This window comes from Lucilia sericata, unplaced genomic scaffold (assembly GCF_015586225.1).
Source record: "Lucilia sericata isolate MDLA Ls3-8-SP2 unplaced genomic scaffold, ASM1558622v1 Contig000249F_arrow, whole genome shotgun sequence".
NCBI classification, from domain to species: Eukaryota; Metazoa; Arthropoda; class Insecta; order Diptera; family Calliphoridae; genus Lucilia; species Lucilia sericata.
Window position 1 is genome coordinate 407,501 of NW_023994275.1, and position 16,772 is coordinate 424,272.

Here is a 16,772-nt window from a genome sequence, read left to right on the forward strand (position 1 = left end):
AACGGACTACCAAGTTAAGGATATATTGAAGCACATACCTACTATGACATTTTTGATACCACCACGCACCCAAAAACTCTTGGGCACAATTCAATGTTGCATGTATATCATTGTCTTGATCTCTTGTTGTAACTTCATTCCCAGCTGTGGAGTCAAAGAATTTCCTGCAATCACCAGAAAAAACTCCTAGATTGCTGGAGAGCATACATTTGATGTTCATTACCAATGACAAAATTACTATATTTAGCGTGTCTGATTTCATTTTTATCTTCTAAAACAATTAACAATTCCTGAGGTCCATCGTAATTTGTTAGAGCGTATAACTTGTCTAAGGCCAATAAAAAATTCGCCGTCGATTTTTCCGAAACCCCTTTTGATATTCTGCCCAATCACGATAGAAATCAACGGAACCATCTTGACGTCGCTGTATTAAGGTCCAACCGCCTCCATTAGTTTCGCATCACATTCGAACCAGAAACGGTTCATTGCTGTATCTTGGCTGTAGGATCTTATAGACACCACTACGCTTAAAGCAGGAAGTAGCTTCATCACACAATTTTTGGGCAAAACATCACTTTTACTAAAAAGGAAGGCACATTTTTAGAATTAGAAAAGTAGATATATCTATTAATAGCTTTTATTATTTTAAGTATATTTACCATTTCTGGGGCATAGCATCATATCTTATGTCAATATCGGTAAATCTATATAAAACAAATTAAAATATTTATTAAAATCATTTTTTTATATTTTAATTTTATACCAAAATATTTACCTTTATTTAAAGTCTCTTTAATGGCTTGGATATTCATCGTATCTATTTGAGGAATAAATTAAGTAATTATTCGACATTAGGCCCGTTATCTCAACCTCTGTTTAATCGTTTAATCGGAAGACATCCTGGCCGGTTAAAATTATCAGACATTGAGATAATGGGGGTAAGCGTAACCGACAATTTCACAATACTGAATTCAGTCCGTTGAAGTTATATTCGGATGTGGACCTTGTATGGGTGTTATGACCAATTGTAGGCAAATCACGAACAAAATTCTCTGAATGATTTGTATGCAAATATACAAAATATATTTCTGTTAAAATATGTACCGATCAGTGTTTATAAAAAGCGACTTTTGGAAAAACCGGGTTTTCGGTTAACCGAAAATTGACCATTTCTAGAAAACCGGTTTACCGGTTAACCGAGTACATACTCATAAATAATCCTATATATGCAAATATATTTTGTTTATATACAAATCATGATCTGATACTTTTTCCGGATCGGTCCATTATTTCAAAATTTATAAACTGTTAATTGCCATAAATATTCGACGTGTAAATAAAGAGGTGGCTTTAAAACAATCTCTTACCTTTCATTCCATAAATCAATAGAATTTTTAATTTGCTCCAGATTATTAAATATCTTCTTAAGCACCACGATCTCATCTACATAAGTTAAGGCTGAAATTTCCTAAAGGTACATAAAATATATAACTAAAATCCAATTCGAATTATAGTATTTGCAACTAACCTCTTTATTTTCCAAACACGAAATTCTGTTTATAAAAATGAGCAGAATGCATGAAATAATACTATTTAAATACATTATTTATTTGTTTACTATATATTTTAAAAATTAACCTTTCGAAAGCAGCTCAAGAAGACAAATGATGGTTTTTTTTTTTTGTAGATTAAATGAGACAATTTTAAAACATCAAGTATATGTATGTATGTCTTCGTATATTACAGGCACTTATAACGAATTTGAATCATCCTTCACAATATTGGTCTATGGAAAACCTACATGCTAATAAACAATGTGGAACTTCTATTTTGCTTGATTTATACCATATTATTGTACCACTTCAGAAAAAAATACCAATCATATTAAACAAATAATATTATTTACCAAATTTTATAATTTTTATTATGCCAAAATCTTCTGCCGATTTATATCTGTTATCACGATACGATGAACGCTAAATGCCATTCGCGATTTCATTAGAAGATAGAAAAAAATCCCCTGATTTCATATATTTTTCTTATCGCTTAAATATTCGTTTTATAAATATTTCTTAATTTATATGGGTAATTCACTTTTTATTTTAATTTCTATGAAGACAATCTTAATTCCATTAGAAAATCGAGATTTAAATCGAGAGTGAAATAATAGTCTAGTCTATAGTCTAGTCTATAGTCTAGTCTATAGTCTAGTCTATAGTCTAGTCTATAGTCTTCTATAGTCGAGGTCTATAGTCTAGTCTATATCTAGTCGATAGTCTAGTCTATAGTCTAGTCTATAGTCTAGTCTATAGTCTAGTCCTATAGTCTAGTCTATAGTCTAGTCTATAGTCTAGTCTATAGTCTAGTCTATAGTCTAGTCTATAGTCTAGTCTATAGTCTAGTCTATAGTCTAGTCTATAGTCTATCTATAGTCTAGTCTATAGTCTAGTCTATAGTCTAGTCTGTAGTCTATCTATAGTCTAGTCTAGTCAGCCTATAGTCTAGTCTACTAGTCTAGTCTAGTCTATAGCTAGTACTAGTATATAGTCTAGTCCTATAGTCTAGTCTATAGTCCTAGTCTATAGTCTAGTCTATAGTCTAGTCTATAGTCTAGTCTATAGTCTAGTCTATAGTCTAGTCTATAGTCCTAGTCTAGTCAGTCTATAGTCTAGTCTATAGTCTAGTCTATAGTCTAGTCTATAGTCTAGTCTATAGTCTAGTCTATAGTCTAGTCTATAGTCTAGTCTATAGTCTAGTCTATAGTCTAGTCTATAGTCTAGTCTATAGTCTAGTCTATAGTCTAGTCTATAGTCTAGTCTATAGTCTAGTCTATAGTCTAGTCTATAGTCTAGTCTATAGTCTAGTCTATAGTCTAGTCTATAGTCTAGTCTATAGTCTAGTCTATAGTCTAGTCTATAGTCTAGTCTATAGTCTAGTCTATAGTCTAGTCTATAGTCTAGTCTAGTCTATAGTCTAGTCTATAGTCTAGTCTATAGTCTAGTCTATAGTCTAGTCTATAGTCTAGTCTATAGTCTAGTCTATAGTCTAGTCTATAGTCTAGTCTATAGTCTAGTCTATAGTCTAGTCTATAGTCTAGTCTATAGTCTAGTCTATAGTCTAGTCTATAGTCTAGTCTATAGTCTAGTCTATAGTCTAGTTTATAGTCTAGTCTATAGTCTAGTCTAGTCCATAGTCTAGTCTATAGTCTAGTCTAGTCCATAGTCTAGTCTATAGTCTAGTCTAGTCCATAGTCTAGTCTATAGTCTAGTCTATAGTCTAGTCTATAGTCTAGTCTATAGTCTAGTCTATACTCTAGTCTAGTCTATAGTCTAGTCTATAGTCTAGTCTATAGTCTAGTCTATACTCTAGTCTAGTCTATAGTCTAGTCTATAGTCTAGTCTATAGTCTAGTCTATAGTATAGTATATAGTCTAGTCTATAGTCTAGTCTATAGTCTATACTCTAGTCTAGTCTATAGTCTAGTCTATAGTCTAGTCTATAGTCTAGTCTATAGTATAGTATATAGTCTAGTCTATAGTCTAGTCTATAGTATAGTATATATCTAGTCTATAGTCTAGTCTATAGTCTAGTCTATAGTCTAGTCTATAGTCTAGTCTATAGTCTAGTCTATAGTCTAGTCTATAGTCTAGTCTATAGTCTAGTCTATAGTCTAGTCTATAGTCTAGTCTATAGTCTAGTCTATAGTATAGTATAGTCTAGTCTATAGTCTAGTCTATAGTCTAGTCTATAGTCTAGTCTATAGTATAGTCTATAGTCTAGTCTATAGTCTAGTCTATAGTCTAGTCTAGTCTAGTCTATAGTCTAGTCTATAGTCTAGTCTATAGTCTAGTCTATAGTCTAGTCTATAGTCTAGTCTATAGTCTAGTCTATAGTCTAGTCTATAGTCTAGTCTATAGTCTAGTCTATAGTCTAGTCTATAGTCTAGTCTATAGTCTAGTCTATAGTCTAGTCTATAGTCTAGTCTATAGTCTAGTCTATAGTCTAGTCTATAGTCTAGTCTATAGTCTAGTCTATAGTCTAGTCTATAGTCTAGTCTATAGTCTAGTCTATAGTCTAGTCTATAGTCTAGTCTATAATCTATAGTCTAGTCTATAGTCTAGTCTATAGTCTAGTCTATAGTCTAGTCTATAGTCTAGTCTATAGTCTAGTCTATAGTCTAGTCTATAGTCTAGTCTATAGTCTAGTCTATAGTCTAGTCTATAGTCTAGTCTAGTCTAGTCTATAGTCTAGTCTATAGTCTAGTCTATAGTCTAGTCTATAGTCTAGTCTATAGTCTAGTCTATAGTCTAGTCTATAGTCTAGTCTATAGTCTAGTCTATAGTCTAGTCTATAGTCTAGTCTATAGTCTAGTCTATAGTCTAGTCTATAGTCTAGTCTATAGTCTAGTCTATAGTCTAGTCTATAGTCTAGTCTATAGTCTAGTCTATAGTCTAGTCTATAGTCTAGTCTATAGTCTAGTCTATAGTCTAGTCTATAGTCTAGTCTATAGTCTAGTCTATAGTCTAGTCTATCTAGTCTATAGTCTAGTCTATAGTCTAGTCTATAGTCTAGTCTATAGTCTAGTCTATAGTCTAGTCTATAGTCTAGTCTATAGTCTAGTCTATAATCTATAGTCTAGTCTATAGTCTAGTCTATAGTCTAGTCTATAGTCTAGTCTATAGTCTAGTCTATACTCTAGTCTAGTCTATAGTCTAGTCTATAGTCTAGTCTATAGTCTAGTCTATAGTCTAGTCTATAGTCTAGTCTATAGTCTAGTCTATAGTCTAGTCTATAATCTATAGTCTAGTCTATAGTCTAGTCTATAGTCTAGTCTATAGTCTATTTTATAGTCTAGTCTATAGTCTAGTCTATAGTCTAGTCTATAGTCTAGTCTATAGTATAGTATATAGTCTAGCCTATAGTCTAGTCTATAGTCTAGTCTATAGTCTAGTCTATAGTCTAGTCTATAGTCTAGTCTATAGTCTAGTCTATAGTCTAGTCTATAGTCTAGTCTATAGTCTAGTCTATAGTCTAGTCTATAGTCTAGTCTATAGTCTAGTCTATAGTCTAGTCTATAGTCTAGTCTATAGTCTAGTCTATAGTCTAGTCTATAGTCTAGTCTATAGTCTAGTCTATAGTCTAGTCTATAGTCTAGTCTATAGTCTAGTCTATAGTCTAGTCTATAGTCTAGTCTATAGTCTAGTCTATAGTCTAGTCTATAGTCTAGTCTATAGTCTAGTCTATAGTCTAGTCTATAGTCTAGTCTATAGTCTAGTCTATAGTCTAGTCTATAGTCTAGTCTATAGTCTAGTCTATAGTCTAGTCTATAGTCTAGTCTATAGTCTAGTCTATAGTCTAGTCTAGTCTAGTCTATAGTCTATAGTCTAGTCTATAGTCTAGTCTATAGTCTAGTCTATAGTCTAGTCTATAGTCTAGTCTATAGTCTAGTCTATAGTCTAGTCTATAGTCTAGTCTATAGTCTAGTCTATAGTCTAGTCTATACTCTAGTCTAGTCTATAGTCTAGTCTATAGTCTAGTCTATAGTCTAGTCTATAGTCTAGTCTATAGTCTAGTCTATAGTCTAGTCTATAGTCTAGTCTATAATCTATAGTCTAGTCTATAGTCTAGTCTATAGTCTAGTCTATAGTCTATTTTATAGTCTAGTCTATAGTCTAGTCTATAGTCTAGTCCATAGTCTAGTCTATAGTCTAGTCTATAGTTTAGTCTATAGTCTAGTCTATAGTCTAGTCTATAGTATAGTATATAGTCTAGCCTATAGTCTAGTCTATAGTCTAGTCTATAGTCTAGTCTATAGTCTAGTCTATAGTCTAGTCTATAGTCTAGTCTATAGTCTAGTCTATAGTCTAGTCTATAGTCTAGTCTATAGTCTAGTCTATAGTCTAGTCTATAGTCTAGTCTATAGTCTAGTCTATAGTCTAGTCTATAGTCTAGTCTATAGTCTAGTCTATAGTCTAGTCTATAGTCTAGTCTATAGTCTAGTCTATAGTCTAGTCTATAGTCTAGTCTATAGTCTAGTCTATAGTCTAGTCTATAGTCTAGTCTATAGTCTAGTCTATAGTCTAGTCTATAGTCTAGTCTATAGTCTAGTCTATAGTCTAGTCTATAGTCTAGTCTATAGTCTAGTCTATAGTCTAGTCTATAGTCTAGTCTATAGTCTAGTCTATAGTCTAGTCTATAGTCTAGTCTATAGTCTAGTCTATAGTCTAGTCTAGTCTAGTCTATAGTCTAGTCTATAGTCTAGTCTATAGTCTAGTCTATAGTCTAGTCTATAGTCTAGTCTATAGTCTAGTCTATAGTCTAGTCTGTAGTCTAGTCTATAGTCTAGTCTAGTCTATAGTCTAGTCTATAGTCTAGTCTATAGTCTAGTCTATAGTCTAGTCTATAGTCTAGTCTATAGTCTAGTCTATAGTCTAGTCTATAGTCTAGTCTATAGTCTAGTCTATAGTCTAGTCTATAGTCTAGTCTATAGTCTAGTCTATAGTCTAGTCTATAGTCTAGTCTATAGTCTAGTCTATAGTCTAGTCTATAGTCTAGTCTATAGTCTAGTCTATAGTCTAGTCTATAGTCTAGTCTATAATCTAGTCTATAGTCTAGTCTATAGTCTAGTCTATAGTCTAGTCTATAGTCTAGTCTATAGTCTAGTCTATAGTCTAGTCTATAGTCTAGTCTATAGTCTAGTCTATAGTCATAGTCTATAGTCTGTCTATAGTCTAGTCTATAGTCTAGTCTATAGTCCACTATAGTCTAGCCTATAGTCCAGTCTATAGTATAGTCTATACGAACTGGGAAGTTCCTTATTGCTTGGAAAAAAACAGAAGCTTTTTCTTATACCCAAATTAAATAGGAGACTCAGTGAGCCTTTTTGCTTATTGGACATTATTGGGCAAGTCCTGGAGAGGATAATTATAATAGACTAAGTAGAAAGAGTAGGAGGATCTTGGAACGACAATATGGATTTCGAAAGCTCTCTCGACAATAGATGCAATATAATTCTGTGATAAATATGGCGAAACGGGCAATAATGGTAAGGACATGAATAGAAAATACTGGATATTAAAAACGCATTTAATATCATAGGGATGGAATCATGTATTCATCTGTCGAAAACCTTGATGTTCCTAGTTGTATAATTAGGATAATAAGTGACTATTTTGCAGAAAGAACCCTCTGTTATGTAACTGATGTTGGAATGCAACAATACAAACATCATAAGGAGTTCCACAAGGATCAGTTCTGGGCCCTCTCTTGTGGTACATTACGTATAACCAGGTGTTAGAGCTCGACATACCCGAAGAGGCTAGTGTTATCAGATTCGCAGACGTCATCGCTATTGTAGTTAGGGGACGGTTCTTAGATGAAGTTGAAATGTACTCAAACGGCACCATCAAGATCATAAAAAAATGGCTTAAGAAGTCCCGCTTGGAACTCGCAGATTATAAAACCGAAGTAGTACTTAGTAGTAGACGAAGAAAACATGAAACTGTAACCGTCAAAGTAGGAGCTGTAGATATCAAATCAGTTGCGGCAATAAAATACCTCGGAGTTATGATTGACGAAAACTTCAAATATCAGAGGCAGATGCATGCAAAAAGGCTGCAGGAGTAAATAATGCCCTGAACCCTTTAATGTCAAACGTTGGAGGCCCGACACAATCTCGAAGGGTACTATTATCCCGAGTAACGACGCCTGTCTTACTATATGAATGTCGCACTTATCCTAAGAGTATGCAGTGGATATAGGACTATATCCCCAGATGCAATATGTGTAAAAGCAGAAATAATCCTAATAGACTTAGCAGCTGATGAGTTATATAAACTTTATGCTGCGAAGGAAGCTAACGTAAATGAGAATGAAAGTTATTAGAGCGCAACGAAACCATGATTAAATGGCAAAGAAGACGGGAACACACTCAAAATGGAAGACGGATGTACAGGCTGACCCTAGTACTGGGCAGGTGAACTATCATCTTACCCCAATTTCTGTCAGATCACGGTGCCTATAGAGGGTATCTATTCAAATGGGGTCACGATGACTCACCAAATTGTATGGAGACGGAGGACGCACAACACGTATTCTTAAAATGCTCAAGATTCAATGACAAGAGACGAGTATTGGAGAATGAAATAGGAGACGATATCAACCCGCAAAATCTAATAGATGTCATGTTAGCATCAGAGAGGAACTGGCAGGTAATATCAACCTTCATACAAATGAAGGAAAAAAAATCGAAAAGCGCAAGCACTATACAGCAGGAGACGCTTAAATGCTGACCAGCCCCGCGACATAGTACCCAAAGGCAGTTCCACGGGGATTGCAGTTGACGATGGAAAGGCGGTTTGTGAGTAGGTGACGCATATGTAGTTGAATCTCACATAATGGGTAATTATTCATATCTATGAAGATTCTGCCACCCATTTAAAAAAGTCTAGTATTATTATTATTATTATTATTATTATTATTATTATTATTATTACTATTATTATTATTATTATATTATTATTATTATTATTATTATTATTATTATTATTATTATTATTATTATTATTATTATTATTATTATTATTATTATTATTATTATATTATTATTATTATTATTATTATTATTATTATTATTATTATTATTATTATTCTTATTTATTATTATTATTATTATTATTATTATTATTATTATAAAATTTATTATCGTTTCATTCTTTAGTTTTGAAAAGTAACGATATTTTTCTGTTTTGTTTGATGAGAAAGTGACATCTAGCGGTTGCTAGCAACCATAATCTTACTAAAATTTATTAGTACTTTGTGACTACTATGTACTACTATGTACTACAACCCTGACGTTTTGCATTGCAAATGGTTTGAGACATTTTTTCACAACTCTGTAGAAATTTTGGCAGAACTTATTTTTATTTACAAAATTACATTGCAATTTACGGAAAAACAATAATATAAATTAACATAATTACAAAAATAATATTTAAATGAGACTCAAACTTTTTAAAAACCATTAAATTCTTATTAAAATTTGTTTTGATTTAATTGTTTTGACATTTCATCGTTGTGCAAATAAATAGAAAAAATCAGTTGTCAGCTTTTGCTTTGTCTGGCAAAAAAGCGGGTTTGAGTTTCTTTGTTTCACAACAAAAAAAAGAAGCAAATTTGCAAAATTTTATGGAAAATAATCAAACACAAACAAAAATTAACTATGTCAAACTAATAAACAATTAATAAAAAATATCAATGTAATGCTACAAAATATATCGGTTTGTGTAATTAAAATCGAAATCGATTCACCAACAAGTGAGGATTTGGGTAAGTTGTTAGTTTTATTACAAAACAAACACCAGCAATAAAAGAATATTCTTTTTAGGAAACGCTGGTGCCGTTTCATCAGAACATCCCAATAATCCAAGAGTGCAGAAAGAACGCGAACGTGATCGTGGTTTACGCCATTCATCACAAATTACCATTGAAACGTATACGAATAAACTGTGGTCCCAGGAGGAGGAAGATTGTGTTTCTGCCATTGCCGAAATGAGTAGTTTGGGTGAAAAGAAACCTTTGTCCGAGAAGCGTCAAAGAGAAATGCCCACTTCTAGCAGTAGCCGTGAAACGACACCTTTGGAAGAGGGTCAATGTGCTTCGGAATTTCCCAAAGAAATTGGTTTCTTTTCGGGTAATCCCAGTGTGGAGGTTACCAATGGCATTATACATTTATATAAGAAAAAGTAGGTTTTTAATAGGGAATTTTTAAATGATAATAAATGTTCTGTTGTTTTGAAATTTCAGCGAACGCAAGGAAATTAAAGAGGCTCCTTCTAATCAACTTTGTCTTTTGGCTGTACCGGCTAGTTTGAGTTGCCATGATCTCTTAAGCTATGTGGCTCCTTGTCATTCGGAAATCCAACATATACGCATCGTACGCGATGGTTGTCCTAATCAATTTATGGTTTTATTAGAGTAAGTAAAGAGTTTGGCAATACATACACATACTAAACAAAGAGTCGATGGTCTAATTAGTATATTAACTTGTCTTTGGACTTATTTATTAACTTCTGTTTGGTATAGTCTATGGTTTAGTCTACGAACTAGTGACTAATCTATGGACCATCATCAAGTAGTATATGGACTAGTCCTTTCTGTAGACCAGTTTATCAAGTACTCAAACTAGTCTATAGTCTAGTCTGTAGACCAGTCTATTATATAGTCTATGGACAAGTTTATTGACTAGAGTAGTCTGTTTTCTATTAGATTCTATTAACTGTTCAATATTCTATGGATTAATACTATCAGTGAATCAATCTGTGGACTAGGATATTAGCTATTGGTTTGTTTATAGGCTATTGATCGGAAAAGTATATTATCTGGTCTATGATCTAGTCTTTTAACGAGTCTATAGCCTAATCTATAGAAGAGTCTACAGCCTAGTCTATGGGCTAGTCTGTAGAAGGGTAGCGACTATTCTATCGATTACCTATTGACTAGTCAACTAGTCTGTTAACTAGTCTAGGGTCTAGCCTAAAGACTAGTCTACAGCTTAGTCTATTGACTAATCTATGTAGAAGTCTATTATACAGTAAAACGGACTAGTCTATTGACTATTATTATATCAAGTATTCTATAGTTTATATAAATTGGTAATAATTTCCCGAAAATTTTTTCATTACAGATTTCGTTCCAATGCAGCTGCTTTAGAATTTTATCAAACTTACAATGGTGCTGCTTACAATTCTTTAGAACCCGATTCACTTTGTCATGCTGTGTGGGTTTCGGAAATCGAAAGAGGAGAAGATGGTGTACCACCCATGGGTCACACTGAACTACCAACCTGTCCTGGTAAGAAATTTAACAAACTTCTTTAAATAACATATATTTCATTAATTTTTCAAACACAACAGTTTGCCTCGAACGCATGGATGAAAGTGTTGATGGTGTACTTACTATATTGTGTAATCATGCCTTTCACGCTAACTGCCTCATCAAATGGGGTGATTCCACCTGCCCCGTTTGTCGTCATGTCCAAACGCCTGAACTTATGGAAAATTCCGTTTGCATGGAATGTGAAGGCACCGACTCGTTGTGGATCTGTTTGATTTGTGGTCATGTGGGTTGTGGACGTTATCAAGGTGCTCATGCTGCCGCACATTATCGTGCCACCAATCATACTTTTGCCATGCAATTGGGCACTTCCAGTGTTTGGGATTATGCGGGAGATAATTTTGTACATCGTTTGTTTCAAAATAAAACCGATGGTAAATTGGTGGCCACACAGGCGCCAAATGATGAAGGTGAAGAAAAAATCGATTCTATGCAATTGGAATTTACTTATTTATTAACCTCCCAATTGGATACACAAAGAAAATATTATGAAGAGCGTATGGAACGTTTGGAGCAAGAATGGCGCGATTTTCGCAGTAGCGCAGAGGAATCGAAAGGTAAAATGGATACAATGGAGCAACGCATACAAACTTTAACCAAAGAAAAACAAACTGTAGAGAGAAAATTGCAAACAAAATAATAGCAAGTAAGTAATTAAACTTCAAGTAAAATAGGAATGATGAATCATTATTACTTCTCTTTCAGACTCAAAGAACTGCAAAAACAATTATCTGAAGAACAGGAAATATCACGAGCTTTACAAAATAATCAAAATTCCTGGCACACAAAATACAAACAACTTGAACAACAATATAAAGAATACAAAGAGGCCAAGGAACTGGAATTGGATTCCATAAAAGAACAATTACATGATATTATGTTTTATATGCATGCCCAAAGTAAAATTGCCGAATCTGATCTAAAAGATGAAATTGCAGGCGGTACTGTAGTGGTGCCCGAAACAGAAGCTCCTACTACTAGTTCGGCTAAGGCAAATCGTCGCAAGAAAAAACATTAAATGTAACTTATAACTGAAAGAAGGAAAGTGGGAATAGTTGGTCATAATTTGTGGTTACTTGTTTGTAGTGGTTATAAAACATTAAATGCTAAATCCTTTTTTATAGCTATTACTGCAACAACAACAAACATATTAACTAATATTCATAATTAATTTTTTATATATATTTATATTTATTATTAAATGTGTTTTTCAAGAAAAAAAAAACGCTTCATCATTATTTTGTGCATCAAAAAGTTGTTGTTTTATTTCTTAAGAATTCGAAATTAAGTTCGAAAAATTCGAATAAACTACGTTTTTCGTTTTTTTAAAGCTTAAATAGAACAAATTCCTATTCTGCATTTCTATTTAAATCGAAATTTTCTCCGTTTGGCAACTTTGGTATTCTTCATTTCGATTCGGTCACAGAATACACATATTCGTAAAGCATTGAATGGAAAAAGCCATTTCTTCTTCTTTTCAGTTCAGAATCTGATTTTTGTTGGAATACCATTTTTCGATCGATGTCATAACTTTTGAAGTGTTAGGTTTTAACAGGTTGCCAATATATCATTACTTGGGTGTAAAGTTGATCCCTCTGTAAAAAATAACTGGAAGAGAAAGAGAATATAGTGATAGTGGACAGAAAAATAGGAAGTGTCATTGAATAGAGACGTAGTATAAAGATAACGTCCAGCCTAGTGAAAAATTGAAGATTACACCCATTTTGACAGATTTAAAAATGCAATAATCAGTTCGGAAAGACGGTATAGGTTGACCCAATAGTTCGGATTCGAACCATTTTCAAGGCTGAACAGTCACATAGAAGCTGGGCTACCATCTCATCTTCATCCTTTATATGGAAACTTCTACAGAAGTCATTATATGGAAGACAAATGTGCCAGATTACCTTATTGTAGACCAATGAAATAGTTCTACGTAGGTCCATATAAGACCTCAATGCTCTAGCGATCAAGCAAGTGAACTCATTCGACCAACGGTCCTGAGCATTGGTATAGCAGATGTCTACTTCTCGGCAATACTATTGCCATATGTTGTACCGTGTCCTCGCAATCTCATTGATAAAAGTTCGGACAAGCCTAGAAGTGCAAAATACACATATAAGGGATTTTAAAGCAGCTGGAATATCAGTATAAATTCTGATATTTCTGTTAGATATCATATGATGCCATAATGCTCTAGCGATCAAGCAAATGTACTCACTCGACCAAAGGTCTATGATCTGTCTTCTTATTGCAGGCGTTGGACAGAACTGGTCTATTTCCAGTTCACTTAGCGTGGTTCCATCACTTACCAAAGTGTCTGCAGTATTATTGCCCTATATAGTCCCGTGTCCTTTGATCCATATAAGCGTAATGTGTGAATATCTCGTCATCTCATTGAGAGACGTACGGACAAGTCTAGATGTGGAAAACACACCAATAAGGGATTTAATAGCAGATTGACTATTAGTATAAATTCTGACAACTCTGTTATATCGGATAGTACCTTAGTCAATTTGATGCCCTCTTAATCGCTGATATTTGCTGATATCAGCTGTTGTCACTGAGATTCGTCTAAAAGAGAATTTAGTCCCAAATTCTTCAATAAAGATACCACCACCAACTCCTTTTGTTTCAAAAATCGTTTAAGTTTTGCTTAGAATTCCAACTAGTTTTATAAAATTCAGTCAAAATCCAAGTTTATTTTACAAAATTTATTTTATTCTTCTACTAGTTTACATAATTTAAATTTCTCTACACTAAAAACAATAATAATAGTAATAATGATGATGATAATAATACTTCTATTAATAATGTATGTTCTTTGTAAGGCCTTACGAATCAGATTTGTATAAATTTCACTATCCAAATATTTCTCGCTATAATCTCATCAAAACAAGAAATAAAAATTAAATTAAAAATTACAATAAATTCACTAAACACTCAGCAAGTTTTTGCAAAAATAACCTAAAAAAACAATAAACAAAAAGTCCTAAAATAATTAATGAAATAAAATTCTTAGAGGTCCCTGTGAATGTAGAAATTCTTACATCATCTTGTTTATGTTGTTCTTCCGATTTGATACTCTCCATAAGATCATTTGTATTATTATTAGCTTCAATTGCCTTGGCAGCAGTATTCGCTGGGGAGTTAGAATTTTCACGATTTCCAGCGAATTGTGAAAGTAATTCATTTAGTCTAAGATCGGTTAAACAATTATTAGTGTTTTTTTATAATAATAATAACCTTTCACTTACTTGGCATCATGTTCATATAGCTTTTCTTCCAAGATTTTCTTTTCATCGGTTAAGGTTAGTAATCTCTCTTCGATGGTGATCATTTTTTATTGGCCTCCGTTAGTTTACTAAACTCTTGCCACTCACGTTCCAAACGATCCATACGTTTCTCGAAATCCTCCTTTACGCGTTCGCCTTCAAATTCCATCAATTCGGATTTTACCATAACCGTTTCGTGCAATTGCCGATGCAGATATTTGTGTTCTTTATAATCCCAGATACTGAAATTATTCAGACACATTGAATATGGATGTTTAGTTTTGTTGAAATGTAAAAGAGCATGACGATTACTGTGTCTGCCACAACCAATATGACTACAAGACAAACAGATCCATAGAGCTGGTGTTTGGACCTCTTCGCATTCCATACAAACGGGTTGTTTTAGAAATTTTGGCGTGCGCATGTGCTGGCATACGGGGCAAGAGCAAGTATTTTCGCCATTCGATTCGTTGTAGCTGTGAAAGTTATCGAGTCTTTGATCTTTAGCTAGAAAAGAAAAAGTAAAATTTCTTTAAAAACATAATTTAGATTCATAAATGATCAAGGGGGTTTCCAAATTGTAAACAACAACTTTTAAAGGATAACTGGGAATTGATATTCAGTATACAAACTAAGGACTCTCTTGAAACACTTTGTCATTATAAATATATTCTATTCGCAAACTTTTTTGAATCTGCTGCAAATTTACCTACGTTTTCTACGAGTTTTAAACATCAGTTTATAATTTCTGCTTACCATCTAATTTATGTAAAATCTTTTCCGTTTTATAATCCCAAACTTGAAATCCCTGCAATTCCATGACATATTTATGCTTAGTAGTTTCATAATGTTCCAAAGCATGACCCTGTATTCCTCGACCGCAACCAACATGAGCACAAACAATACAAAACCATAACGAATCGTTGACATCGCAATTCATACAAGCGGAGTTTTTCATCAAATCGGGATTTTTGATGTAATAACAAACGGGACAATTATAAGTGTTCCAAGTCATTAGACAGTTAGCATGAAAGATTTCCACACTTGTATCCATTATAATGAAAATTGTAAGAAAATACTAGTTTTGTAAAAAATATATAGCTTGTATCTTTAATCAATTTTACTTTCTTCTGATTCGCGTTTCTTTAAAGCTGAGAAACGATTATCGATTACTTATATTTTAATCCTCTATTCCTTTTTTAACTGAAACTAACAGCAACCAAGACAATGTAATATAATTGCAACAATGTGATACCCAACATCAACAGGGGCATGAAATAGTCTTCAAAAGGAAGAGCTATATAAGGGATTGGGTCTGCTATGGACCGATCCTGACGAAATGTTTGTAATAAGTTCAACACTGTAATCTGGAATGCCTCAGGTTGGATGTTAGTATTGTACTACTAACTAACTAACTAACTAACTAACTAACTACTAACTAACTAACTAACTAACTAACTAACTAACTAACTAACTAACTAACTAACTAACTAACTAACTAACTAACTAACTAACTAACTAACTAACTAACTAACTAACTAACTAACTAACTAACTAACTACTAACTAACTAACTAACTAACTAACTAACTAACTAACTAACTAACTAACTAACTAACTAACTAACTAACTAACTAACTAACTAACTAACTAACTAACTAACTAACTAACTAACTAACTAACTACTAACTAACTAACTAACTAACTAACTAACTAACTAACTACTAACTAACTAACTAACTAACTAACTAACTAACTAACTAACTAACTAACTAACTAACTAACTAACTAACTAACTAACTAACTAACTAACTAACTAACTAACTAACTAACTAACTAACTAACTAACTAACTAACTAACTAACTAACTAACTAACTAACTAACTAACTAACTAACTAACTAACTAACTAACTAACTACTAACTAACTAACTAACTAACTAACTAACTAACTAACTAACTAACTAACTAACTAACTACTAACTAACTAACTAACTAACTAACTAACTAACTAACTAACTAACTAACTAACTAACTAACTAACTAACTAACTAACTAACTAACTAACTAACTAACTAACTACTAACTAACTAACTAACTAACTAACTAACTAACTAACTAACTAACTAACTAACTAACTAACTAACTAACTAACTAACTAACTAACTAACTAACTAACTAACTAACTAACTAACTAACTAACTAACTAACTAACTAACTAACTAACTAACTAACTAACTAACTAACTAACTAACTAACTACTAACTAACTAACTAACTAACTAACTAACTAACTAACTAACTAACTAACTAACTAACTAACTAACTAACTAACTAACTAACTAACTAACTAACTAACTAACTAACTAACTAACTAACTAACTAACTAACTAACTAACTAACTAACTAACTAACTAACTAACTAACTAACTAACTAACTAACTAACTAACTAACTAACTAACTACTAACTAACTAACTAACTAACTAACTAACTAACTAACTAACTAACTAACTAACTAACTAACTAACTACTAACTAACTAACTAACTAACTAACTAACTAACTAACTAACTAACTAACTAACTACTAACTAACTACTAACTAACT

At 32.7% G+C, this 16,772-nt stretch overlaps 2 protein-coding genes and 1 pseudogene across 2 annotated transcripts; 1 reads left to right on the top strand and 2 right to left on the bottom strand.

Annotated features, from left to right (window-relative positions):
* LOC119602695 overlaps nucleotides 1–703 on the bottom strand; it is a 979-nt pseudogene extending 276 nt beyond the window's left edge.
* Nucleotides 704–8,901: 8,198 nt separating this feature from the next.
* Nucleotides 8,902–12,146, top strand: LOC119602690 (BRCA1-associated protein-like). The gene is given in 7 exon segments (XM_037954338.1): nucleotides 8,902–9,326; nucleotides 9,385–9,742; nucleotides 9,804–9,974; nucleotides 10,684–10,850; nucleotides 10,913–11,523; nucleotides 11,525–11,538; nucleotides 11,598–12,146. Coding segments are annotated over 7 exon segments (1,701 nt in total). The 5' UTR covers nucleotides 8,902–9,259; the 3' UTR covers nucleotides 11,911–12,146.
* Nucleotides 12,147–13,585: 1,439 nt separating this feature from the next.
* On the bottom strand, nucleotides 13,586–15,334 carry LOC119602691 (BRCA1-associated protein-like). Its single transcript, XM_037954339.1, is given in 5 exon segments — nucleotides 13,586–13,859; nucleotides 13,943–14,090; nucleotides 14,150–14,234; nucleotides 14,237–14,674; nucleotides 14,924–15,334. Coding segments are annotated over 5 exon segments (993 nt in total). The 5' UTR covers nucleotides 15,222–15,334; the 3' UTR covers nucleotides 13,586–13,835.
* Nucleotides 15,335–16,772: the final 1,438 nt, after the last annotated feature.